We start from the raw sequence: 27442 nt of genomic DNA, 5'->3' as shown, positions 1-27442 counted from the left end.
TTTACAAAATGACTTTATGCTGCATACCATGTATTTGTCTACTTCAGGAATCAAATTATTTAGGCGTGAGTTTAAATAAGATTCACAATGGCTGCAGATTAGAGGAAAAAAATTCCCTGTCAGAGAATGACATTTACAAGCTTTGTAGAACTGCTGCTAATTCCTGAACTCCCTTCTCTGGACCGTTTAGACCAGCACCAGTGAAGAAGCAAACAGCAATTCTTTCAACAGCCAAACTCTTCCTAACTTCTGCAACATGAGGAACCCATAAGGTAAGAGAAATAGAAGTGCAAGAAGGGTAGGAAGAGGGTAAGTCACTTGGTGAAATGGACAAATTATGGAACAGAAAACACACTCAGTTTGACCAGCAGCTATCGAACTAGTTAAGCAACTACTCGAAGGTTACTGAAGTATTTGCTCTTCACACGTGAGGAAATGCAGATTTACAGATGTAAATGCAGATTTACAGATGTAGGTTGTGCATGACACCAGACCAAAAGGAGACACAGCAATGAACACACAACTGAGGTTGATCCAGTTCTTAAGCAGCCATACACATAGCCAGACAAATCCCCAAATGACTTTCTTCTTTCCACATTTGTGAACTAATAAAAACTGTAAGTAGTAAATACAATCAGGATTTGTCACACTCCCTGGAGGACATTGAGTCCCTAAAGGCAATAAAAGCAGAGCTAAGCAGAAGATAAAATACAGCAATTTAGCTTGTTTTTTACAAATTCACACTCTCTGGATGGGCAATATGGGTGTCTTTTACCACCCCATTCAGAGAAAATAACTTGACTGGAAATTCATTACCTTACACACTAGCAGGATTGATTTGAGGTTCATTATGCACTAGCTGAAGTGAGATTGTGCAAACACTCCTTAAGCTCTAGTGACAATGTGGCAGAGTCACGCTAGGAACTGGGAGTGTAACAGCAGCACCCAGGTGAGCTACAAGAAGCCCAGGTATGTTTGTCACACAGGTCTGTAGCACATGTGCAGAAATTCATCTGCATCTACTTTCGTTGCTGCAGTAAAGGGAAGCGTAAAAAGCTCAGATTTCAGAAAATCTACTCAGCATGGAAATTGATTTGATTGAAGACGCAGCAGAAATCTACAAAATTATGTAGTATTTGTACCAGTGTTTTACACTTATTTAAAAGTAGTGAATAAACTAATTCAGATACTTGAAAATGCTATGTACAGAGCATTATATTGCATTTATTTACCTGTAACAACTCATTAATAAAGAAATCCAGAGATGACTCAGAGGATGAATGATATCTGGATGATTTCCCATGAGGCTATTCTAATAATTAATTCAGTTACTGTTGTAACAACAAATAAACCTTCCTTCCACTCTTCAATATCTTACTTGCAAAATGGGAGGAGAAATCTGTCCATGAGATAAATATGGAGAAACATGCTATTTTTACAGTCAGAATATTACCCTTTAAATTTCTAGGATGAGGCTATGGTATTATTACTGTCTAAATACTTCCAGTGGAAGAGAATTAACAGTATCACAGTTGGTAAATGTTAGTATAGCAATTTATTGAAAAAAATACACACCTCATTATGTAGCCAGGCTAACAATCCCATGAAACCGACACACAGAGAGTCACTTTGGCAATGTGCTTCTTGGACAGTAAAATAATCAATTTCAGGTTAAGGGCTTGATTTCTGGAAATGTCTTCTGAGGGAAACCTAATTTTAGTCTGTCAAATTGTATGAGCTTTCAGCTATATTTATGAAGGGAGGAATTCAGTCATGAAAACACTGACGTAGCAACAGTGATTCAGAAATAAGGGGTGACATCTTCTTTACATGGCTCCTCTTTTGAGATCCTTTACCTTCAAAATGGTAATAGCATGAAGAAAATAATGACCATGGTATATCTTGAGCTCTGTTTTCAATGTTCTGGGATCGACAACAGGTCATCTAACACACTTTTGACAGTGTTGTCATCTTGTAGTGAAAAGAGACAGGAGTTTGTTCCATAAATACACAGGACTGCAATGCATTTGCCATCTTTGTCCAGGAGTACAAATCTGAGTGCAGATAGCAGCTGTGTGACTTTGTCCTTCTCCTTTCTTGTTTCGCTTTTTGTCTTCAGGACAGTTTCCTTATGTCCAGGAGCTTTCACAGTGCTTATGATGCAGCATGCTCCATAGGACACAGGAGCTTCTGATCAACAGAGAGAAGTTGAAAAGGGCTTTTATTTTCATTCCAAATCCTTAATCTTCATCACTTGAAGGACAATGAGCTGCATAATCAAAACTAGGAAACCTGATAGGCAGGTCTCCCCATTTCTTAAAAATATTGTTTGTTGTTTTCTTGTCTGCAAACACAACCACAAAATTTCTGATCTTTAGACAAGGCAGGTCAAGGCCTCGATGAACCATCATATTTCCCCAAGCCTGCAAGTAGAAGGAAATTGCATTTCAGGTAAAAAAAGGCAAGATCATTAGACAGAAACAAATACAGACAAGAGTATGAAAATAAGATGTTCCTCACTTGTCCACAGTCTTTGCATATAATTTCTCCATTTGTCTGGTAATCAGCATGCTTATCTTGCAGTGTTTTATTTTCTCTTGTATGATACAGACTTCTGAAAAACAGACAGCACACATCAGAATCCACTGGTTATTCCATGCTACATACAGACATATATAAACAGTGACTGAGACTGCTGAAATCAGGTACGAAACCCAAAAAGTCATAGACTCTGACTGTCTGAGAAAATGCAAGGTCATGCTTCATACTCCTAAGTAAGGATGAAATACACATGTACTCCCTGTCCCTCTTCATTGCCTATCAGGAGCTTCCTCACACATCTTGAAGTGGGAGTTGCAGGCTCTTGTTCTAATAACAGACAGATCAAGCTTGTTTTTTCAGGTGCCATGAAACTGTCAACAAAATAATACCTGAAAATTAAAGGATTTCTTTTTATTCCCTGTAGTTCAATCTTAACCTTTAAGAGAATCATTTGGCTCTGACTACCCAGACCTGCAGAGTAAGTGCACATTCTTGAATCATTTATTTAGGGAGTACTTGATCCTGAAGGTTACTATTAGCCTGTGCAGAATGGAATATATACCATACTACATAGTAAGTGACCTAGTTAATAGTACCACAGAAGCTGCATCTTTTTTTTGAAGTCTTAAACTCAATTCACCTTGAAATCAGGAATAAGAACAAACATTTTGTTCAAGCTCCTTAACTGTAAACTCCATAGAGCCTAGGACCCAACAATATTGGAATAATCTATTTTTTTTCTCGCAGGGCCTAGAGGGTTACAGGCCCTGTTACAGCCTCGATGAAAGGAAAATCTGTTTCTGCCTGAAAGAGATAAAGTAGTTCATAAACACTTACTGGAAATCTTTTTTCACACTGACATGATGCATGTCTTCAATAACTTGTATGTCTTCTCCAGAACATATCGGCTTGGAGCAGTTTTTGCATAAGAATTTTATTAGTGAAGGATTTTTCTTGTATGTCTTGCGCTGATCTCTCACCACCTTCATTTGTTTTTCCACTATACTTTGCAACTGGAAACTCTCAATCTAGAAACAGATCAGTAAGAGCACTGTAACATTCTGCTGGAATGACAGTTATAGTTTTCTTTCTCAGTTATTTTACTGAGTTCACTGTCAACATGACTTCTAGTCAATTTTCCCTTGCTCATGTGTTTTCCCCTTACCAACAGAAAACCAGACTTTTCTAAAGGACAAGAAAACAAATTATAAAACAAATATTGGCAAAAGAATTCAAAGCCATATGTAGTAACAAGTATTATTTCAAGTTTTTCCCCTCTAAGTAGATTTCAAATAGAAAGTATTCCAGACAATATAAATCAGTATTCTTTAAAGGGAAAGTGAAGAGTTGCAGTGAATACCTTATTTAAATACTCTTCCTGTGGCATCTTCTGGACACGCTGAATGGCCTTGTACATCATTTTCTCACGAAAAATATTAACATTTTCACGTTCAACAGCCCCTGAGCCACTTGAAGCCACAAGAGCATAGGTACTTTCATCAGCTCGAGCTCTACCACGAGCCTACAATTTGCAAGGAACACAAAAAATAAACACCACAATACTCCCTATTACATCACACAACAATTTTTTTCTAGTTTTGTAATGGAAGATATGCACTATTCCACTTTCACTATCCCCAAAATGCAGTTTTTTCCATTTAACTCAGACAGATAAAGAATCAGTGAATAACCCATACTATTTCTGCAGTATCATCCATGATACCTGTGAGAACTGCTCAGGAGATTTGGGACTAGCCTGTTTTGCAATGCCAAAACAACATTTTGTTGCCAAAATATAAGCATGCATTTAAATATTAAATATATAAATATGTGTGTTCACAAGTTAAATGAAAGCATGTATCAAACTGGTATTCTGATATGTAATAATCTCTCTTTATCTGATGATGGTGTGGTGTCCAGACACTGGTGGTACAAATGCCTCTTGTATCAACTGGTCTGATGACCATATTCTTGTATCTCTTCTAATAAAAGAGCTTAGCATTTGTGTAGAATTTTGAACTGATGCTACACCATTACAGAGAGAGGCAAATTTTATACTGCATATGGACTGAGGATGGAAGTTGGAAATGAACCTTGTTGCAAGAGCATTTTCTCTTTTAGCATTCAAGTATTTAAAAATTATTTCTGAATGCCAGGTATATGATTCACCATTTGCCCACTGCAAAAAGAAAAGCATTATTAAAATAAGGTATGTGTGCAGAAAACTCCTACCTGCACCATAGCAATTTCATTGGTGACGAGGCCATAGCGAATAACGATGTTACACTCTTTGATGTCCAGGCCTTCCTCAGCTACAGTAGTAGCAATTAGTAAATTTACATTTCCACATCGAAATTTATCAATAATTTCCCTTTGCTCATTCTGCAAATTAAAATCATCAAATTAACTTTCAGTACTAGTTTCTGTTAACAGTTTACTCTAATTAGCGAGTTTCAGGAATTAAAGTCCCATCATTTCTGAGCTGAGTGCCAAACATCAAGTGGCCTTAACAACCACATTTAAGCATCCTGCAAAAGAAGGAGCTTCTATTGAATATAACATGAGTTCAGCACCATATTTTGAGGGAGAAGGGAGCAGAATCCAATCCTTTTATGGTAACTGGGCTTGGAACTTCATAGTCTATGTCATAGGTACTAGGAGATTGGATAATATAGTTGTTCTATTGTTTTGAAATTTTTAAAGTACTTACCCATAAGACAAGATTTTTATCACTTCAGTAATTTCTGATTAGAATACAGACTTCCAGCTCTAGTTCTAAAGCACTTAAAATTCTCCACAATAAATGGAGACTCTAACTCTGGTGATCTCAGTAGCACCAAAAAGAACAACAATGATACACTTAAAAAGAAAATATCTAAATCACAGACTTCTGAATCAACTGGATGTTTGTCACCAGCTTAAGCAGAGGAACAGAAACTTGCTATTTGCTATATTCAGTTTCAAAATGCAGAAGACATTGGTTTTGTTTGTGTAATGTGCCACAGAAATTAAATTCCAAGTTTGATAGAAGTCAAGCAACTTTTGGAGAGAATTTTTTGGGAGAATTTTTCCTTGAAACTGAGGGCAGCAGAAGAAAATGGACTCTGCCCAGCAGCAAAACACACTATTTTTGCTTAAATGCTGATATGGGAGTAAGGACGAGAACAGAAGAGACGCAAAGTACTTTGATTTGAAAACGTTTTTAGTGCAAGTGTAAATCACCAGAGAGATGTGGTGTATGGAATCAACGTAATGCTACACAGATGGACACAACTGAGTGATCAATTGTGATATTTTCAGTATCAATTTTGGCAAGTTTTCTTTCAATGGTTATGCATCAGTGTGAAGCATCCATATAAACTGGTGTAATTTGATTTAAGCAATGATAGTACAAAAAGACAGGAATAATCACCTTTGTAATCTTATTTTTCAATTCAGCAGCTAAAATATAACGTGAATTACTGTTATCCTGATAAGCATAAACTCATTTAATTGCATTTTTACTCTTTCCATTTTGTTTGCTTTTGCTTCCCATGCCTTGCTATAACTTGGGTCCTTCTTGAGTATACACTACTCGAGGCAACGGACGCTGGCTACTCCTATTGCCATAGAATCCAAAGCCAAAAAATCTTGTTACTTGTGGAAATAAAATTATTCCAACATTATTATTCACTTTTAGTCAACATTATTATTCATTTATCTTTATGAAGATAAGTTGCTGGCTGGTATGAAATCAGAACTCTGGGCTCTGAACTTCAGTTCACTGGCCTAGGACTAAGACAAGCTGTTTTCCAAAATCATGTACAAGAGGTAATGTTGACATGCATCGTTCTATACCTGAGTCATGGGCTTCGTTTCACTCTTATGTCCAGAGCCAATAAGATAATGGGCCTTAATTCCCACTTCTTCAAATTTTGGGTTGTCCTTAATCCACTGGAAAAGAGCAGAGGCACTTAGACGAGTCTTTGTGAAAATGATTCCTCGAGGTTCTTCAGTCTTCGTGAACTCCTCCATTAAAGTATTTCTCAACTTCGTTAGCTTTTCATTTTCATTTTCTGGATTTCTAGTCAACTCTTTCAGCTGTTTCTTTTTTGCTTTAAAAAGAACAGATGTAAATTAAGAAAATGTAGCTATGTAAAACAACAGCTCGAACCAAAATAAACCCTAAAACCTACAAAGCAAAGAGCAACTTTCTATATAATTCTCCCAGCATGGCTAATTCACATTCAGTTTGACGAGCTGGGGCATACCAATTATTTCTGAAGTTAGTTTATAGTCACTAAATACATACTAATCAACCAAAATAAATCACCATTATCATACACTTTGCCTGTATTTCATAGTAAGAATAAGTCAAAGGAAAAAACCTGCCTATACACACAAAGTTGGTACAGAGTCAAATGCACAGTAATAAAGAATTAAATCACAGCTTATAATATTTACAAAACTATTTTAAAATAATCGAAAAATGTCTTACAAGGAGAAACAGATTAATATATACAGCCTTGGAGCTGGTAATGGTTTTATAAATTTAGACATCAATTGTCCATGGGACACGAATTAAAGTAGGAATCCCCACTAGAAACATGCAGTAAAGCAGACACTAGCATGGGAATGTCATTGATATTGCAGCTCCAAGACATTACAATGCACTCAGTGAACTGTCAAATGAATGACTCTCTTCAACTGGCTCTACTGACCAGAAGGAAGGAGGATTCCTCTGTGTTTTAAATTTCTTAAAAACTTACCATATTTAAAAACCTATGTCATTATCAGATGATTATGAAACACAAGAACACTTCAAGGCAGGGACTTGGTGTGTTAGTACACTGATGTCATGACCCTGTGCAGACTATTGCAGTGTACCTAGTCCAAGGCAATCATACTCAATGTACCACAAACTGTTACTCTACCTAGATAGTGACTTTATGACTAGCCTTATTCATATTTTTGAATCCAATCAAACATAGAAACACATAGAAAAAATAGATAAATGTAACAAACTCCCACAATTTTCCACCTTAGTTAAACCTACACTAAGTGCCCCATGGCACTTATCACCCAAAGATGAATTCTGCTCTTAAAGCTGAGAAATTTTAGACATTCTTCTATTAATCCTAGCACTTTCAGTGGTAAAATCCTAAAAAAATGGAATTTATTTTTCATTGGCAGGTTCTTTGGATTTCATTTACCTGCAAAAATAAAAGCAACCAGAAATTGCACTTATGAAACTGAGTTTCATTTTTAGTTGGTTTAAATTTTTGGTTCTCAGCAACAGCTCACTACTGAAAATCTAAACAAGGAAGCATAGACATGTATGAAGAGTCATTAAAACCATGCTGACATTATCTAACTTATAGTTTTCATTCTTTTTTTTTTTCATTTCTCAACAATAATGAGAAAAATTTATAGTTCATTGAATACACGAAGCTGGGTCACATTCTGCAGTATAATCTACTTCTGTTTGTACCACCCAAGAGCCACGGGTGATGGGAGCAAACTTCTCTAGCTCTTTCTGCTTGCAAAGGCAATAAAGGAAAAAATCTGGGTAAAAAAGATTAATGAATGAAGCCTAGTTCCAAGGTGACTGATCTGAAAAAAAAACTTTGGTCTTTGCAGTTTGATCTTTTGTTTAATTCTCTAACTAAATGTTCTTTGCCTGAAACTAACTTAAAGTCCGCACTTTCCTTTCTTAGTACATAGACAAACAAACTTTGGCAGAAAGGGTTGGTTAAGAACTCATAAAGTCATTACTTTTGTATTCCATTTGCTCAACCTTTTACGCCCCCAGAGTGTCTACTGAAATACATATTTTATGTATCTGCTAAGAGTGTCCTCAGGGACACTTCATTGGATAAAAGCAGAAAACAGCTTTTACTTACAGGCAGCAAAAACAAAGGTGGCTTTGGGTGGGAGGTGAAGAACCATTGTTACTTATTATGACATGATCCCACTATGATGTTTAATGCATTCGAAAGTGTATGAACTGGGATATCAAGGCACTGTGATAATAAACAACACAGCAGTTTCCAGGAGGCAATAACTAATGGGCCCATGTAAACCATGTTAGTGCACAATTATGGATTTCAAATATTAAATATCACAATGTATTTCAAACTCACCATGAAATAAACCTATTAGAAATTCATCTGTTTCATCCTGTTTTGATACTGCTGGTTCATCATCATCATCATCACTCCTTACTGTCTTCTTACTTTTCTCCTCTTTATAGAAGTTATTTAGGTGATTGTAGGCATCCACCATTCGGATGGTGTCATTTATCTGGAGAGCATCATTGTATTTCTTCAAGTGCTCTGCACAGACACGTTCCCTCCGTTTTTCTTCTTTCGCAGCTAGAAGGGAACAAAAATACAAAAAAGGTCTTAATATAGAACAGAAAGAAATCCAAAGCTGGGGTATATTTGCTATGCAGTTACCTCTTCTCTCTTCTCTGATCACCCACTGTTCATATGTCTGAGTTCCAAACTCAGACTTTGGATGCAGCTGGCAATAGTTCTGTATTTCTGTCATGATCTCAGTGATTCTCTCTTTAAATGGATCCTAGAAATAAATTGATCAGGAAAAGTAAGTAAGCACATTCTGGCAACAAAAACACTGGCTAGTACCACACTGAGTAATTTTTTATAACATAAACCTTAAACTAAAGAAGTAAGGCTTTTAAGTGTGTTTAGTGGTATATACGGTTCAGAATATCACAAAAATTATACTGAGAAACAGCACTTTAAAAAAAAAAAAAACAACCTGAATATAATATCATCATTTCAATACAAATATTTCAGCTTTAGAAGGCCTTTTGACCAGATAACTCAAAATATAACTGACATGAGTAAACATTTAGTCCTGTTTGACTTTACTGCTACTTTTTGAAACAGAGGAAAGCAACAACATTCAAATTAGCACTCTGGATCATCTGAAGTCCATAGAAAAAGAGCATTAGGTAAAAGTTTTTGATACCGTACAAGACATATTTAAAGGAGAATATAACTTTAATACTGATTTTTTGTAAAAAACTTACCTTTTTTTTGTCATCTGCAATCACAGTCTTCTTAGATGGTTCCTTCACCTGATTCTTTAGCTGGGAGGCATGCTCTTCAACAGTCATAATTCTACATGCATCAAGATTGGCACAGATCTGGGAGAAGACAAAATGTTTTTTCTTTAATATTGAATAAGGTATTTCACATGAAAACTGAATTAATGCAACAGAGCTTCTTATTTAGATATTGAGTTTCATATGACTTGACTTTCTTCCCACAAAAATTGGATAAAGGCAGTATCAGCACAAGAAAGTCCAAGTCTTTTAAAAACATTTGAGATAAACTGCACAAGTTACTTTTTAGGCCAGAAGTCACTCATGCATACAGGAAAAAAATTGTAGATCAGGATGCAAACCAAGTATTTTGAGAAGGAAATATAGCATCGGTACTTTGGAAGAATAGATTTTAGAGCACAAAATAAATAAATATAATGGTGAAATAGAAAAAATAGAAGATAAATGTTAGAGACTAATTATAATAGTAAGAACTGTTATGAGCTAATTTGAGATAATCTTTCCTGGAATAGGAAAACATAGAAAGAATTTCTGTGCTAACTACACAACTGAACTGGACTTTTTTGCTTTTGACCTCTTCCAAGGAGAAAATATGTACATGTCACTAAGTAATAAGGGAAATGATAACATTATTCTGAGCAGAGAAAATGGTAAAGGAAGACTGACAGGGGAACTTTTTAATGTCTTCAGTGGTAATTGTATATTTCAGCTTGCATATTCAGATTAATCTTCTGATGCAAATCCCAGAACCCTATTGCTAGGAATTCAGAGCTGATGAAAAGGAATTTACTTTTTCTGCTAGCAAGTTTTTGTGTCAAAATTCTGTCTACCTCAATACAGCATAACACATTCTTGCAGGCCTCACTAATTCAATATCACATTCTGTTCTGGTACAATTTACCAGTCAGGAGTTTTCACTGCCATACTGGGCTAAATTCTACTTTTCTATTACTAATGCAAAACCATTTAATTTCAAGTAAAATATAGTTTCTTTAAGTATAGAGTTTAACAGACTATCTTTAGTCAGGTGTTCATGCAACCTCAATGAGTAACTCCAACTGAAAAAACCAGAACATATTTGTATGCTACCTGTATCTCACAAGTGTTTTCTGTTTGTTTAAGTATTAAACATTGTTTTTCATTTTTTGGACTCACAAAAATGCTCATCTTAGTCACTCTAGAAATACAGATACAAAATATGTTGTGTCTCTAGTATTTAGGAATACACAGTAAATTATAAGCCATCAATGGAATAATAAGAATTTCAGTAACCTTAAAACCATACTACACTGTGGATTCCTTGCTTCTGATCTTGGGAATTTTTTCAAGTGAGGCAACTATTTAACTTCCCTTTTCAGTAACCTTACTCCTCCTGTAAAGTAACCTTTATTTGTATATGGATGTCCATTATTTTTTAATGGTTATGAGCTGGACTTCCATGTACACAAGAAAAAAAAATCAGATTGTCTATTTGGAGCCTAAAACTGGCTTTAGAAGTTTTACTTGAAGAAGACAATATCCCTTTGATGGATTGTAAGTGTTAGGGCTATTTACTTTCAGAATATGCTCTTCAGCTTTTGAGTAGGATGTTGCACCTCCTACACCAGGTGAGGCTGTAAGTCCCAGAATCTGAGGCTGTGGGATCAGTGGTTTATTTTCTTTTGCCAGCTTCCTGTTCTTCATCTTTTCTTTTAAGTAACGTCTCATTATGTTATTGTAGACACCTTCCTTTTGAGTATGATGACACTCATCGATGATGATGAGGGAAAAATCTGGAAAAAAAAAAGACTCCTAAAGTGAATAATTCTATTTCATATGCAGAATTTGCGTGACTAAATCTTGTAACAAGTAAGGATGGTGTTGAAAAGAACCCATCAGTTTGTCTGAGAACTAATGTACTAGGAAATTGAAGTATTGGAGAAAGGTGTGGATGGATGCTGAATATATTTAATGGACTTTGGAACTTTTGCTACAGTCCTGATGTGCCAAGTAGTTTTACATTTCATGTAATGGAAAAAAAAGACTTTATATTTTTGCAAAAACAATCTGATTATATAAAGAATTTCAGAGAAATATTGTTCATATCTTACCAGTGGTAAGAACATATCATAGTTGAACTCAATACTATCTTTTATGTCCATAACTGTGTTCGACAAACTACATATTGTTTGCTTTTGAGAAGATACATAATATGTTAGAAGCCTTTCAGACATTCTTGAAAGGCTTGCTGTGGTCAAAATATGCTTCATTTTGTAGCAACACAGAGATTTCCTCCCTATTAGTGTCCAGTTAAAAGATTTATATTACTTTATGGATGTGTTATTGGAAAGAACAAACAGATTAGTGGGAGCACTACCGCTCATCTCTCTCTTGTAGCGGAGGAAACTGATGGAAATTCAGACAGGTGTAATGTGCTTTTTGGTCACAGTATATTCACATGCAAGCAATATACTGTACAGCGACGAAAAATAAAATTATTTTTTGTTTCAAATTTCTCAAAAGATATAGAAAACATATCTTTAATCTTTCTGCACATGCAGCCAGTGACATACATTTCAAGGTTCTGAGCTGAAAGAATCATGAACATTTTTCTGTTTCTCTAGCAGCAAAACTGGTTTATAGGAGCTCCCAGTCCTTCTGTAGCTGGCCAGTAACTCTCTAGTTTTACATTGTTTCCAACAATTTTATTTCAGTTTGTGGACATGACTGTAAAGCAGATCACTGAAATGATCAGGGTTAAACTCTTCTACATATTTTTTTAATGTGGACAATTTCCATGGTCTTGTTTACACATTGTGCGTAAACATATTGATGTGCTCAAATTGTTGCACCACTATAAGTCAGTTTACAACAACTGGCAGCAGGAGCTGGAAATTAACAGAGAGCTAAATCAGTCTCAGCTGGTATTGAAGAACCTAAAGAAGGATGGATTCTAAACAAAGGAAGTTATATTGGAAAGTCTACACCAAACACTTCTGCTAGCAAAGCCAATGCTCCATGTCACGGGGGAAAGCTGATTGCCTTCAGAGTGATTCAGGAAGCCAGTATGGACTGAAGTGATGTAGTTTCAAATCTAAATTCTTATTTATTTCCAAGATTTCTACACATTGCAAGATTTCAGAAGCAGTGCTGGCAGTTGCTCAGTTCTTCTGCCAACATGAACTTACTGCCTCTGATTTTGACCATCATCTCCATCATGCATATTCTATAACTACTTGTGTAGAAACTAACCTACCAGAAAGGATGTGTTTCTTCTACTAAGGAAGTGATACACAGCTTTTAGAAACTCCATACAGTGATTTCAGCCCTAGGTGAAGAGAGTAAACATTTGATAAAATGCAATTAAGAGAGTCCCCATCATTTCACTGAGGCTGGAATTCCATATCACGTGTAATGCAGACCTCTGTGGAAACAGATGAAAAAAGTATGCAGAGAAATCTGGACAAAAACTTGAAACTAATCAGGATGATTTATAAAGGCTGTGAGTTACCCAAGTCACAGCCACAGAAATGGAGCTGGCTGTGCTCATGCTTGCTTGGCTTTGGTCCAGCTGAACCTACGAGCACAGGTGTAATAGAACGGAAAAAAACTCCTGAGGTGCAGGGCAGCCTGAGTTCTGGAAAAAATGTAGCTCCTTATGAAGGAAACTTCACAAAGTGTGAAACCCATTCAACCCACTTCATTACACAATCTGGTTGGGACTCAGCCCAGTTCTAAACAGGCCAGCAGTTCCAGTAGAAATGTTCAGATGCCTCCATACAGCATTCCAAAATGATTCAGATGTAGGAAAGTTTATTAACTTAAGATGCAGTGGAGAGGAAATAAGTATAAGAAAATTGCTGGTACTCAGCCTAGGTTAATAACAAGGCATTCTGAAGGAGGGAATGCAATTCTGAGGTACCAAGTGGTTCTGCAGGAGTTAGTTTGGATCAAGCAGTACCCCAGTCAGCACCAGGCACTGACAGACATGGACCAACCCCTCAGCTTTCTCTGCTGTAGGTGACATCCAGACCAATACTTTTATCTCAGGGCCATTATTTTGAATATCACAGTACTCCCCTACATCCTTCACAATCTGAAAAGGAGCTGATTGCAGGCAAATAGAGGGAGAAGCTAACATCTCACAGAGGAAGGTCACTGCAGCCCAAACCTGGAAGCTGACCTCATGGGCTGCTGTAATTGTACCTCCCTGACAGATAATATAATTTCCTTTCTGATCTTCTAGATCACCTGCCACTTCAGCATTCTGGGAAAACAATCTTTCCTTCTTTATCTTTTGCTTTCTTCAACTTCCTTCATGTGTTGTAGGAGAATTTTATATCTGCTGAGCTCAGAGAGACACAGTTATAAGCCATCATATCGCTGTATTTTAGCAAAATTACAAGAGTTTAAAGAATATAACTTTTACGACAGATTGGCTTTTATCTTTTGTTCCATTGTACTTCTCAAACTACCAAGTGCATTTGAGTTTTGACAGTTTTTTTTCTCATCCTGTATATGGCTTCTGTCTGATATGATTTAACGCTCTGCCAAGCTTGGAAAGTGGAACCAGTACAACTGCATGTGCACAAAGTTGTGCTTAAGAATTTATTTAGATAAAATAGGAAGCATGACAAGTATTTAGTACAAATAAAGTACAGAGTCTAATTTTGGCTTGCATGCTTGTTAATTGAGATATGATTTTACTACAGCTTGTATTTATAAAACGAGTAAATTGAAAAAACCCTACTGAATGTGGCACATTTTTACTCTGCAACTTTCCAGAATAGAGACACACTTTTATACCCTCTGTAAAAATTTCAGAATAAAATACTTGCCTGATAAGTGGACACTTTCCTCATCTTCCTTGGATGCATTTAACAGCGAATTCTCAAGGATCTGTGCTGTACTGATGATGACATCATTTCTTCTGACAACTTCAGGAAATGAGATTTTCAGCTGAGAATCACCACTTAATCCAATAACCTGATACCAACGCTTCAAAAATGGACTAAATTCTCTTTTTAAATGCTGTTCTACCAATGGAACCTGAGAAAAAAGTTTTCAAAGAGTTTAAAACATATTAAACACAGGATTAAAAATACATGTCCGTTTGCCACAAATGCTGTTAGATGAACAAAAGAAAATTAGGCAGCAAAAATCCCCAAACCAATTTTCCCCTGCAACTTCTCCTGTGGAACCTTTTTGTCCCAAGAACTTTGGTTTAACTGAGCCTTTGAAAGAATGAACAAACCATGCATGCTCTGGCTATTTAACTGAGCTTATAAAGTGCTTTCACATTTATCTTATAAGATAATATAGACATTGTTTATAATTTCAGTAAAATTCTTTAATGTATTTCTATATTTTGATATTACAATAGAAGATTAGTTTATATATGCTAAATTTAACTGAAAAAAATAAAGCAACTATCAGAAAATCTGACAATATATTACTACTGTAAGACTCATCAGGTGGCCTTCATTAACAAACTGAAACTCAGAATGTGAAAAATATTTTTATTTTTCAAAATTCATTACAAAATGAAATTGTACTTTTCCCAATAATATGGTTATTACAGCACATCTAAATTTGCACTTGCACTGGGGTACACTAACGTAATTTGTGCTTACACAAGGCTGATGGCACAATGGAGATGATAGTCTAGATCTATATGTCTTTAAAACAAAATATACCTGGAGAAGCTGAGAATTGTCTTTATATTCATCTTACAATGTTTGTATTAACGATGCATTATGTTTGAAAAATATTATTCTTTAAAAAATGGACCAACTTACCTTATTAACAAGTACTATGACTTTTCCAGGCTCTGATGCTCTTCTCTTCTTATCCAAGTGATCTTTGGTAATGTAAACAGCCACTCTGGTTTTACCACTGCCTGTAGGGAGACATATGATAATATTCTCCCCATTCAATGCTGGCATTGCAACTTCCATCTGGTAATCTCTCAGGGTCAGATCTGGCTCAGGTGAGGCTCTCCTCTCCACTTCATCTTCATCTAAGGGTACAATGAAATATAAGTTTCAAACAGGAGGCACAGAACATGTATTAGAGGAGTGAAAAAATGTCAAAGGGAAAAATATTAATTTACTCAGAAGCATCTTATGAATAGAAACAGCACACTAGCACAGACAATGTTGCTCTGAGGACCTGTGCCACTCTGGATCAGAACTGCTTCCATCCAGTCAGCACTCAGGGCAGGAGGAATAAACCACAGTACAGTTTCCCCCATCTACGTTGAAATGACTGCTATTAGGTATAAATTCAAGTGATACAGTTCAGTAGCACTGGGACCAACAAAGGTTGTGTTTGGAGCTGTGGTATTTATAACCTAGCCAAGCTTCTGTGATGTTCTCCTTTATAAATACTGAAATTTATTTGGTTCCAAGGGAGTTACCTTTATAAATACTTCCCAGAGAATGAAAAATGGAGCCATAGAAAGAAAAATAGATATGGAACATTTAAAATGATCAAGGGAGTTATAAAGCATAGAGACCAAATAGATAAGAAAATTCAATTGCCCATACAAGATGGAGCTAACTGCAGAATGTGTCACACCTACTCATGGTAGATTGTGTTGTTTCTTAGCCTGACACATACATAATGCAATTGGATATTCATTAAAAAGCCATTTACATCTGCCACCTAAGGCCAAAGCCTTCCATCTCTTATTGGAAATGCAATGGCAGAGTTTAGATCTACTGCTTGCAGAAGAAACAATGTTCTAAATGTAAAAGTGAAAAAAAATACTGTTGAATTACTTTGAGCCTTAAGAAAAGCATATCAAGTCTCTTGAGTTTACATATATTTAGGAAGTCAGAACTTGTATATATATCTTTATATCAGAATGATTTATTTCAATTGTGTTCTCATGGGAGTTTTTTGCTACAAACAAGTTTAGATCATTCTTCAAGTATTAACTTCCCTCAGTGAAGAAAATGCAAATTCATTCTATTAGATTAAAATTAGGGGAGAAAAACCCTAGTTTTGTTTCCTGATGATATAATTCAATGCAGAATCATGAGGATTTTATTATCACTGATACATTACACACAAAGTAAGTATATTTTTCTAGTATTCCTTATTCCATTAAATAAAATTAAACTAACAAAAAGTAATGAAGCTTGATAAAACACTGCTGATGGAAACATCTGAATGCCATTCTAAAGTGTTTTTTGCTTGTTTTGCCTTTTAGTGAGAGTGCAGTGCTACCTGGACACAGGGACATTTGCACCAGAGAGTACTTGCTGTTATTTATCTGACTCTACTACTCTCTTTTGAGGAAGAGCATTTGTTTGCTTTCTGGTTGGCTAAATTCAATAGCTCAATCATATTGAAACTAGCACTTTATCACCCATCTGTTTGGTTAAATTTCAGTTCCTTAACATCCTCAATTAACAGTCCAGGCCTGAAAAATATTTAACTTAGCTCTCTCCTAGCTTCTTCAGCCCTTGTTTAGATAAAGGCTAATACAGGAATCTTTTCACAGATTAAAGAATTAAATACTTAAAGATTTTTCATCAAGCACAGTGTAGCATTAGGGAAGTTGTCTGCCTTCATACAAGGCTCATGTGAATTGCTGCTCTGGGCTAAAAGAAACACGGTAATTATTCTACTGTCCTAACTACACAATTCTGTAAAATGTGAAATGAACCTTGCACATAAAAATGCAGCTGAATCCACATGATTCTTTGCATTAAAATCCAAATAGTGTCAGAGTGTAATAATGAACTTCTTTGTTAATACAACAGCCTTACTGTAACATTTCAAATTACAAAATCCACTAATAGTGCATCTGCACCTTAGAAATTTTTTCTCATTATTGCTCTCACTGAATTTACTAGACATGATTAAAAAGCATGGATGTTTTAAAAAACTTTTAAACTACTTGCTTTTAAAAACCACATGAATACAGAACATATAGCAAGTAAACACTGAAAAAATCTGTTCTCCATTCTTCACAAAACTGCAGTGTTTGGGTTTTTTTTTCTGGATTACTGGACACAGCAAATGCCCATTTTGCTTACTGAGAAATACTTCAGCAATCTCAAAGGATGAGGCCATACTCACATACATACATTCTGCCAAATGTCATGAGCCTGGCTCAGCCTGAGCAACTGATACAGTGTGTCTGTCTGTCCACAGAACAGAGAAGTTCCAGTGCCCAGACATTTCATGTGACAGAGTGAGCAAAAAAATACAATGTGACTGATGAATTTCCTCAGTTGCTAAAGAAGTGCAAAGTAAATTCTCTTGAGTTAGCAACATACAGACTAAAATCTTAGCTGCAGTGTAGCAATTTAGATCTGAGCTATCCTGAATTTTCTGTGTACTTATAAAATATGTGGATTTTAATACTTTAAAGCTTCAAAGTATTTAAAAAGTGTTTATAATGAACACTTTGCAGGTATAAGAAATGTAACATTTACAGTGACCTTACTGATGTGATACTAGGTTTATTAGGCCCAGCTGGCTTGAAAGGCATTTGGAATTTTGTCTAGCCCTTGTACAAGACATAGTCCCAGCACAAATGTTATAAAATCTAGATTCCAAAAAGTAGTTCTTGAATTCTGTAGAGGCAAACAGGTTCATCACAATAGTGGACACCTCCCAGTTTGCTTTGCCTGAGGTTTGGAAAAAAAGAAAAAAGACAAAAAATACTGGGATGTTTTTTACAACAGCAATGTATAGTTTCACTCAGACTTCATACATAGCAAGATAATACCTGTCTGCTAAGTATCATTTAAACACAGTCCAATATCTAGTTTAAAACTGTATTTAGAACATGCACATGTGTTTAAATGTGAGGTTCACAAAAATCCTCAGATAGCAACCCCCACTGCTCAGGTTGCTTTTACAAACAGGGCTACTAAAGTACTTGGGCTCAAAGTGGACCTTCATTATTGTTCTGCAGGTACCCAGGAGATGCTTCTGCTCACCTTCACTGCCTCTAAAACATTCCTATTCCCTCTCACCCTATGTGGGGGCCAGGCACAATCTAGCCCCTCTCTGAGAGCAAAAGAAACACGTCTGTGTGGCAGCATTACGAATATCTGTCCAGGTGACAGCACTGGCTGACTTCTAGTCCCTTCAGCCTGTGTGATTTCATCATTCTGCCTCACTGACCAGTTAGTACGATGATGATGTCTAGAGCCCTGTTAGATGATCTCAGTAAATTGACTGTTTTGGGGCTAGGACTTAGGTCCAGACCATTACCAGATGGTCGGGACCTAAAATGCCTAAAATGGCATCTGTTTTCCAACAAAGTAAATTAATTTGAACAAACTGTATCTAGAGTTTACAGTGAAAGAAAGCCCTTTACTGAGTTTCATTTTAGCCCATTCACAGAATACTTTCCCCAGAGCTTACTTTGCAATTACTAAATAATAACAGAAGGGAAACGTACCTGAATCACTGGTTGTGCAGCTCTGTTCCAAGTTTCCATTCAAGTTACTGACACTTCCATCTCCTATGGAGACATCTGACTCTAAATGAAAAACACAAAGAAATGTAGCATAATACATTTGCTGTACAAATATTAATGGCAATTGTGTATTGTTTGCTCTCCCCCCGAGTTGTTAAAGTAGGTTAGATGAATGTCAGGCGGGGATGGCTGAGATCTAACTTTCTCTATTTTTGGTAGAGATTAAAAAAATGAACAATATAATTAATTTTCTTGCGGGAGAAAATATGGAGTGGAAGATTAATATCCAAAGCATGGCCGAGGTAAGGCATGGGTCATGATTTATTGCCTAAAACCAGGGGTTCCAGACATCATCATCTGCATAATCCCCTTTAGTCCTATTTTACTGTATCTTTCCAGAAAGGTGAAAAGCCAAAAGAAAAAAAAGTTGCGGGCAAACGGAACTTTCTCTTTTACTCACTGCAAGCCATGAAAGCTACACGCAGCAGAACAAAAACAAAACCAGAATTGCGTTTTTGTTTTTTTTTTTTTTTTAAGTTTCTTGGTATTACATGAAAAGAGCAAAGCGCAGTTCCCGACTAATTGCGAGCAGCGATGGGGCCATCGAATCGCGCGGAGCAGCAGCGGCGGCGCCGCTCGGGGATGGCCGCGCTCCGCTCGCCCTCTGCCGGGCCGGGCCCGCCTCGCACCAGCGCCGCTCGGGAATCCGCGCTTCCCAAAGCTCAGCCCTCCCAGAGCGTCTGAGGAGAGAGACACCCAGCTCTCCCGGGAAAACCTGCCGCCAACAGCATCACCCTGAGCTGTCAGCTTGCCCACAGCACTCTGCAACTGAGCCCACAGCGTCAGATGGAATCAGCCAGAATAATAGGGTTGACCAGTGTTGCTTAATTAGCAAGAGCAATTAACAATGAGCCTGTGTTTCCATCAAGTTATTTCCAGTGAATATCCTATTATGGTCCATAGACATATTTTTCACAACTTATTGTCCCCAAAAAAATATTCATAAGGCAAAATAGATTCTGTGAATGAGAATTGAGCACTGAATGGAATTTAGCACTTAGGGAGTCCTAGAAGGGAATGACTGAAATACACACTATAGAGTCTCCGTGAGTGAGGTGGAAATTGAACCTAGTCTGCATTCAGTAAAGTTATGAAGCTATCTTAGCTACCACTAGGAGTCAGGCATTAGTAGTTTTTCTAACAAATGAATGCAGTCAACAGAAAGGCACAAAAAAGAAGAAAACCTCACCAGTTACAAGCCATGTTCAAAGACCTGTGACAAACTAATTACTAGAATTAGTAAGAACTCCCAGCTATGAAGATGACACTGCTATCTCTTGCTTTCACTTTCCAGAAATCCACATAAAATAGGGAAAAAATAGGACAAAATTAAAATTCTCTGTATCTATTCCATATGGTGTCCCATCTAAAATGAATTTCTAAAAGTCCTGAGAATATGAATCTATAAAGTGTTTTGTACACAATTATCTGAATTACAATGTGCAGCATGCCTTATACAACAATCTGTCAACAGAAAACATCAGTGATGATGTGAAATGTAAAATACTCATCTTCCAAAGAAAGGTGAATAGAACAACGTTCTCCTTTTTCAACTGTGGCAACTTACTTGAATTATTTTAAAAGAAAATAAATTTAAAAAAAACCAAAGCAGTAAGCATTTTCAAAAAAATGAAAATAAAAGAGTTATTATCCTGACAGCTGTTTTTATCACTTCTGCTAATCTTCCCTTAGAGTCCTGCTTGCACATTGTAATGTGGAATTTCACAGGATGATTTCACAGGAAGATTTTCAGTCACTTTACACTGAGTACTAAATAAGTAGAGAGACAATGGAATGGAATGCAATGACAAGCAAGCCTTGAAAAAGAGAGCTGCTGTTATTTAAATTGGTGTTTATATAGGTAACTGCAGCAAGTTAATCCGTGTTAACCTAGTGAATTTACTTGCTTTTGTGCAATTTTGTGTGTGAAGTTTCTCATCCGCGTTTTTGCATTCTCAATTTTTCTCTAGTTGTCTCTTAGGCTCAATGACCTATTTCTACTTGTTTTTATGGCCTTACTGCTCTCATACCTTCTGACTGTCTCTGTTTCATCTACCTAAATAAGAGGGTTAGAGGAAGCTCCAGATACAATGCAAATGGCAGTAATTTCAAATTACCTGAAAAGCTTCTTATTGAAATATGTCCTTTTCAAGACATAAAGGAATTGTAGTACTGTACTGCAAAACTGAGTACACTTGACAGCATCAAATTACAAACTAGGTGGGTTCCTAGCTCACTTGGAATCTGGGTTCCATTTGTATTTTAATCTTCCTGGTCTAAAATTGCTGTCTTATGAAATCATGAGAAAGGATGGTCATAGGAAATGAAAAAAGACCGGAGTGCTGTTAAGTCTGAGTGTACAAGTGCATTAATATCAAAGGCTACTGCACTCGAGGATGGCTGAATGTGAGGCAGCTCCTCTGCAGAAATCTCCAAGCAGCACTGCCTCCTGGCAGCCCTTGTGACCCTGCATCTACACTGCTGCTTTGGTTCATCTCAGAACTGCATGTTTTCAGGTAATCTGTCAATTGTCCACACTTACACCACTTTGGTTCATATCACAGAGCTGGTGTAGATCAGAAAAAATGAACTGTCACCTGAAACCAAATGAGATTTGCTCTAATTACTTGCAGGTGCACAGTCCACATGAGACTGAAGTCAATCTGAAACAAACTGATGGAATACACGTACTCTGTATCCCCTTAGCCATTTCACTGCACAGATCTGCTCAAGTGCCCAGACTGCTAATACCCACTCTATTAATTCCAGTTCTGTGCTGAGAACAGTTTTTTATCTACAATTAGCTTGTGGCACACTAGTTAATAACTGATAGATCTCATTTTCTGTAATTCTCAACCCAAAAAGAGTCAAGTAAAAGATCAGGCTGTGCAACAGCAATGAAAACCTACCCTTAGTAGGCCCAATAAGAGCCTTAGCTTTATCCAGAAAGAATAATCCAGTCTCATCTGCTTTGAATTATCATTAAATTTTTGGCACCTCTTCTTTATACTGACATATTATGTTCTAACCCAGGAAAACCAAGTTGATAATTTTGCTGTACTTGCTACAAAGCAGTGTGACATCCTGTTAATATCATGCAAAAAGAGAAATAGGCTACTACTGTTGCACATTGAAAGGCTCCAGCTTTTCAGAGACATTTTTTAAAAGTTATCCATGTTTGATAAAAAGAGAGCAGCCTTAGCTGTCCTACTCCTCTGGCTGAGAAAGCCCACTGGTATAATTTCAGGCAGGATTAACTTTAGCTGTAACTATTGTTTGAGCTCCATGAGAGCCTGGAACACACACGGTTCCTGAATCATGCAGTGCATGTTTGAATCACTGGTTCACAGCTGTTTTTGGGCATTGTTGCTGTAATTGCTGTCACTCATAATCAACTCCCAAGGCATGTTTTCAAGAGTGGTCTAAATGAACAACAGGCTACAACCATTCCTAACCATTTTTACTAAAAATATACTTCTGAGTGTGTATGTGACATGAGAAAGGTTGTCTGATATTCTGTAAGTTAAAAAACCTTAAAATGAACAGAAAAAATTACTTGTTGGACAACACTGAAGGACTTCTCAAAACAAAAATGCTTTTCTATACAGCATTTCCAGCCTTCTAGAAAGAAGCACTTTAAATAGAGCTGCAGTTTTAGTGGCATAAAAACATTCCTCTTATCTTAAACTTAGTTAACACTGTACAGAGTTGATAATGTTAACCTAATGTTGTCATTGGATAGTATAAGCCTACTATGGATGGGTGTGAAATAAAATACTAACCTAATAATATTAATATTTCTATCAAAAGTATTGAAATGTATTTCAAAACTACTCATTTATTCACACAGGTACCAGATCATAATACCAGTTAGTAGACAAACCTGACATCACAGAATTCTTTTCTATGGGTGTTTCCAACAGACTGTTCTCACTGCTGAAACTGTCATCCACATTTTCTTCCTGTTTCAAATTCTCCTCTGTGACGTATCCTGGTTGGCTTGTAACTTCTGTTTCTTCACTCGTAGTCTGCTCCATCCCACTTTGTTTATTCTCTGTTCCCAGAAAATATAGAGAAATTCTAAGGCAGTTCTATAAAACATTTCATTTCTTTTAGTGTGGAGCCTAGAAAACACAGAACTAACCTGTATTTATCAGGCACATAACAGTATAACATATGGTCTTGGTCTTGACTCAAATGTTATAGTCTGGAATTTTGACCTTCATATAAATATTTGCTAAGAATTTACTAATTTACAATTAGAAACTAAATTTAAAGAGGTTAATAGATTTTTTTTTATGAAGTTCTCAATTTCTGTGCTAATAACAACATATCTTACTATAAGAAATCACAGGGGGTCAAGCTGCAATGACAAAATGTAGCAGCAGTGTTCTTCATCCACAATGCCCAATGAAGCTGTTTCTTCTCTAGGACCTTATGTCAGGGCATGCTCCTGCAACCACACATTTTACATTTCTACACACATACAGGACTGTGTACATGGAAAATTACTTATCCTCTGGTAAGAGCAACACCATTCATGCTTTACACATCAGTCTGTACAGTTTGTTTTGGGGCCTATATCACCCAAGATTATAAAGAAATTGTGGAATAAATGTATTCATTCAGTAGTCCACTTCAGTTTTAACCTATATAGTCTGCACTATACTAAAAATTCAGAAATGCAAAATGTGAAAAAAATAGAAAAAAAAAGAAAAGAATATTAATAATTTATATTTTTGTTACTTTGTTTGCCTTAGTGATGGCAAAGTAGTGAAAACAATAATTTAAACCTCACACAGCTGCAACACAGAATGAAAATTAGGATCACAATAGCTGCTGAGCTATTCCCAGCACCTAAGTTCCACTCAAAATGATCTGAGGTTCAGACTTGGTTGGTCTTGGCCTGCAGACTGCAACACTCAACTAACCATCTTTGAACTGCATCCTCATATCTCACAGCTGCCTGTGTGTGTCTGGGAGAACACTGTCTGATTTCTGTCCAAAGCTGGAAGAGACACCTTCATGTGCCTCTTACCTCAATGCTCTGACCCATATGCAGCAACTAAAAGCACAGAGACAGCTCTGCTCCTCAAGTGAGCAGGCTGAAGCTGCTAAATGGGAAATCTGTTAAAGTAATTTAGTCACTAAAATTTTATAAAACATATGGGGACCAAAAATAAGGGATAAATTATTTAGGGGCTGCTTTCTTTTTTATATTTAAGAATGGGATAACTTTACAGTATTATAAACATTATACGGGAATGAAAAGGAGTAGCCCCTTTACTAGTTTATTGCATTATTTTTAGTAAATTTTATAATGTTTTGAGACTTCTGAATGTCTTAACGTATGCAAAGTACTTTAAAATGACAAAAATATTTGTAAACTGTTCTGTAAAGAAAACACTTGTACTGAAGAAGAAATTCAGGTAAAGTCTGTTTTGTTTGTTCAAATTAATTTTTAAAGTATGTTTATGAATGATTATAAAAATCACACTGAAAACCAATGGGTTTTAAAAGTAAGATTCAGTTTAATTTCAACTAAATCCATACTGTTGTAATTCTCATATTGCTTAATAAGGATTTTCAGTATTTAAAAATCTAGCAATTAAACTGTTACATAACTTGATTTTGAAATCCCTGGACAAACAAAAGCATCAGTCCCAGTGTCTCAATAAAATAATATGGTGGGAATCCACACATCTGTACCAGTGAAACAAGGTGATTACCTCCTGTATTTCCACTTAAATCATCTGCAAGGTCTTCATGTTGGGTTTCACGGAGGGCAATCAAAAAAGAAGAGAACCAGTCTTTCTTCTGGACTATTCTGCTCAGTAGCTCCCTTGCACCATCTCTGTTCCCACGATTGTCAATAACAGTCTGGATCTGGCAAAAATAAAAGACCAGAAACAACCCTCACACAGACTTTGGAAATGGTCTGAGGACGTTCATAAGAATAGTATAGGTGCAAAAAGCATTCCCCTGTCATAATTAAAGCATACTGAATAATAAAGATATAAAGTAGACCTGACACTCATCAGAAGAGAATTCTTGCCATTTTGTCCAACCTCATGCTCATTCCATCTGGTTTTGTGTAGGATATATGAAACCTACGTGATCTGGAACTTAATTGGAGAGACTGGTAGTACCAGACAATGGTTGCAACAGTAACCACTATATAATAGTTATTAGTATTGTGGAATAACAACTAGTGTTTAGAATGGCTTAGGGAATAGGCAAGCTTGATTAAGGAGAAATGGTGTCACACAGTTTATCAAAGCTCATGACCTCATACATAAAATAGAACATTTTCCTTCTTAAACTCTGGCTTCATCATCTCAACTCCCACTTAAAAATACAATAGCTGAGCCTCTAGAAAGAGGCTACTGCCCTCAAAGAAGCTATGGAACTGTTTCCCAAGGCTGTCACAAGCAGAATTTGACAAAATTTGACAGCATGAGGAACAAAACCACGACCCCAAGAACAAAGCAGCTTGAGACAGGTGATCAGTCTCAAGGGCTATTTTCTCAAGGCTCAAGAATGACCCATTCTGACATGCAAGGAAATGGGCAGGCATAGCAGTGGGAACACCTGACTGAGATACATGACTAAAAGGAAGTGTGTGGAAAGTGGGAGACATTAGGAAAGCCTAAACCCCACTGGGGTTTAAACTGGCAGGATTGTGAAGGGTATTAAATGGTTTGATGGAAATACCAGCAGCAAAAAGGTGACCCAGGGGAACATGAGGACCTATTATCAGGAAATGGAGCCAGTAGCTTCCTAAAAGACCTCTGTATCTGCCGACTGTGTTACCATGCTTGGCTCCCTACTAATAAGGGTGCGTCTGATCATTGCTGCCACCTGATGGTCACAAGACAAAATTATGTATCTTACAGCCATTTAACTGAGATGGAGCATAAAAACGTCCTTAAAAGCGCATGCAAAGGCTCAGAGTGCAAATGTGACTTAGTTCCACCCTTAGTTTACCAGTTTTCCCCTTATTGCTATGGCAATTATTATTTTAATTTGTTCTAGCACTGTTTCAGGATATCAATTTTTTGTTTTTTAGTTTCAAATAGGATTCACATTCCAGGCAAGTCATTCTTAGCCAGGTGGAATCAACACTGGACAATATTCTCATCAAAGGTTAACACTTCCTAGTTCTTGTCCAACTGGTATTTCTGCTCACGTCATTGTCTAATGTGATAGTCCTCAGTGAACCTATAGCAAAAAAGGGGACAGAAAATCTTGCTTTATTTTAACTCAGTATTATTTAGGACTTTACAGACCATCACTACTTCCTGGTATGATTCAAGGGCCAAAAGACAATGATCTTCTGAGCCTAAGGTCTGTGGCAAAATGATAAGTAAAGTCTGACATATTTCTTCACTTAGACACTGTCTTGGTCCAGCCCTCTGTTCCTGGCATTTTTCTTTGCCAAGCTCTTAGCTGGCATGCCACCTGCTGGCCCATTGTCAAGAGTCTTCACCGGCTTACCTGGACCCCTTATCTATTTTCCCCCAAGTCTGGGAACTCCCCTTTTATTTTTTGCATTTACTCAGCCATTTGTAGCTGTGGCTCCCTACCTGCCCCACAGCCCCTGGGGCTGGCCAGTGTCTGTGGCACTGCCTGCGCCCGGACTCACCCGCTCCACGTCCTCGTCCTGGAAGATCTCCATCTGCAGGCACTTCTCGGCCACCGGCCCGGCGCGCATCCTGTCCACCAGCGTGCCGTGCAGCAGCTGCACCAGGTGCACGCAGAGGTCGTGCTCGGCCTCCTCTGCCGGCGAGGGCAGCTGGCTCAGGCTGGGGTTGGCGTAGCAGGCGGCCAGGCTGCAGCCGCCGTGCTCCAGCGCCTGCAGGAACTCGCGGATCGGGCCGCGGCCGCGGGGCCCCCGCTCCACGGCCTGCAGCAGCTCCTCGGCGCCCGCCGCCGCGCCCCGCTGCTCGGCGGCCGCACGGACCCTGTCCCGGTCCTCGGCGCTCAGCGAGGGCAGCCGGTCCAGCACGGGCTGCACCTGGATGAACTGCTTCAGCCGCGGCCTGAAGCAGTAGATCATGTAGAGGAACAGCTCGTCCCGGCTGCCCTCTGCCATGGCGGCGCCCGCCGCTGCTGGGGCTGCGCCTGGGCCCGGCGAGCAGCGCGGCCGCGGCCCCTCCGCGAACCCTCCGGGCACCCTCCGCTGGCACGGCCCGGCCCGGCCTGCCCAGCACCGGCGCCGCTTTTGGTTTCGCTGGGGAGGGCGGTGCGTGAGGGCTCGGCTCGCCGGGACGGGGCTGGCGGGGCCGGGCAGCTCCGCGCCGGGCACTGCTCAGTGCCACTCCTCAGTGTTGAAAACGAAACCT

The 27442-nt window shown here is 37.7% G+C and overlaps 1 protein-coding gene across 1 annotated transcript; it reads right to left on the bottom strand.

Annotated features, from left to right (window-relative positions):
* Positions 1–459: 459 nt before the first annotated feature.
* Positions 460–27192, bottom strand: IFIH1 (interferon induced with helicase C domain 1). Its single transcript, XM_054278237.1, has 16 exons — positions 26743–27192; positions 24827–24983; positions 22981–23151; positions 19020–19100; positions 15391–15611; positions 14431–14641; positions 11168–11385; positions 9578–9694; positions 8979–9102; positions 8664–8894; positions 6379–6635; positions 4774–4923; positions 3902–4063; positions 3379–3569; positions 2521–2614; positions 460–2423 (listed from the first exon to the last, which is right to left on the bottom strand). The coding sequence occupies exons 1-16, from the start codon at positions 27190–27192 to the stop codon at positions 2241–2243; spliced, it is 3018 nt and encodes a 1005-aa protein (XP_054134212.1). The 3' UTR covers positions 460–2240.
* Positions 27193–27442: the final 250 nt, after the last annotated feature.

Source organism: Melozone crissalis, unplaced genomic scaffold (assembly GCF_028551555.1).
Source record: "Melozone crissalis strain CALT ecotype California unplaced genomic scaffold, PUWL_Pcris_2 ptg000023l_1, whole genome shotgun sequence".
NCBI classification, from domain to species: Eukaryota; Metazoa; Chordata; class Aves; order Passeriformes; family Passerellidae; genus Melozone; species Melozone crissalis.
Note: the sequence above shows the minus strand (reverse complement) of the source record. Positions and strands in the feature narration are given on the sequence as shown.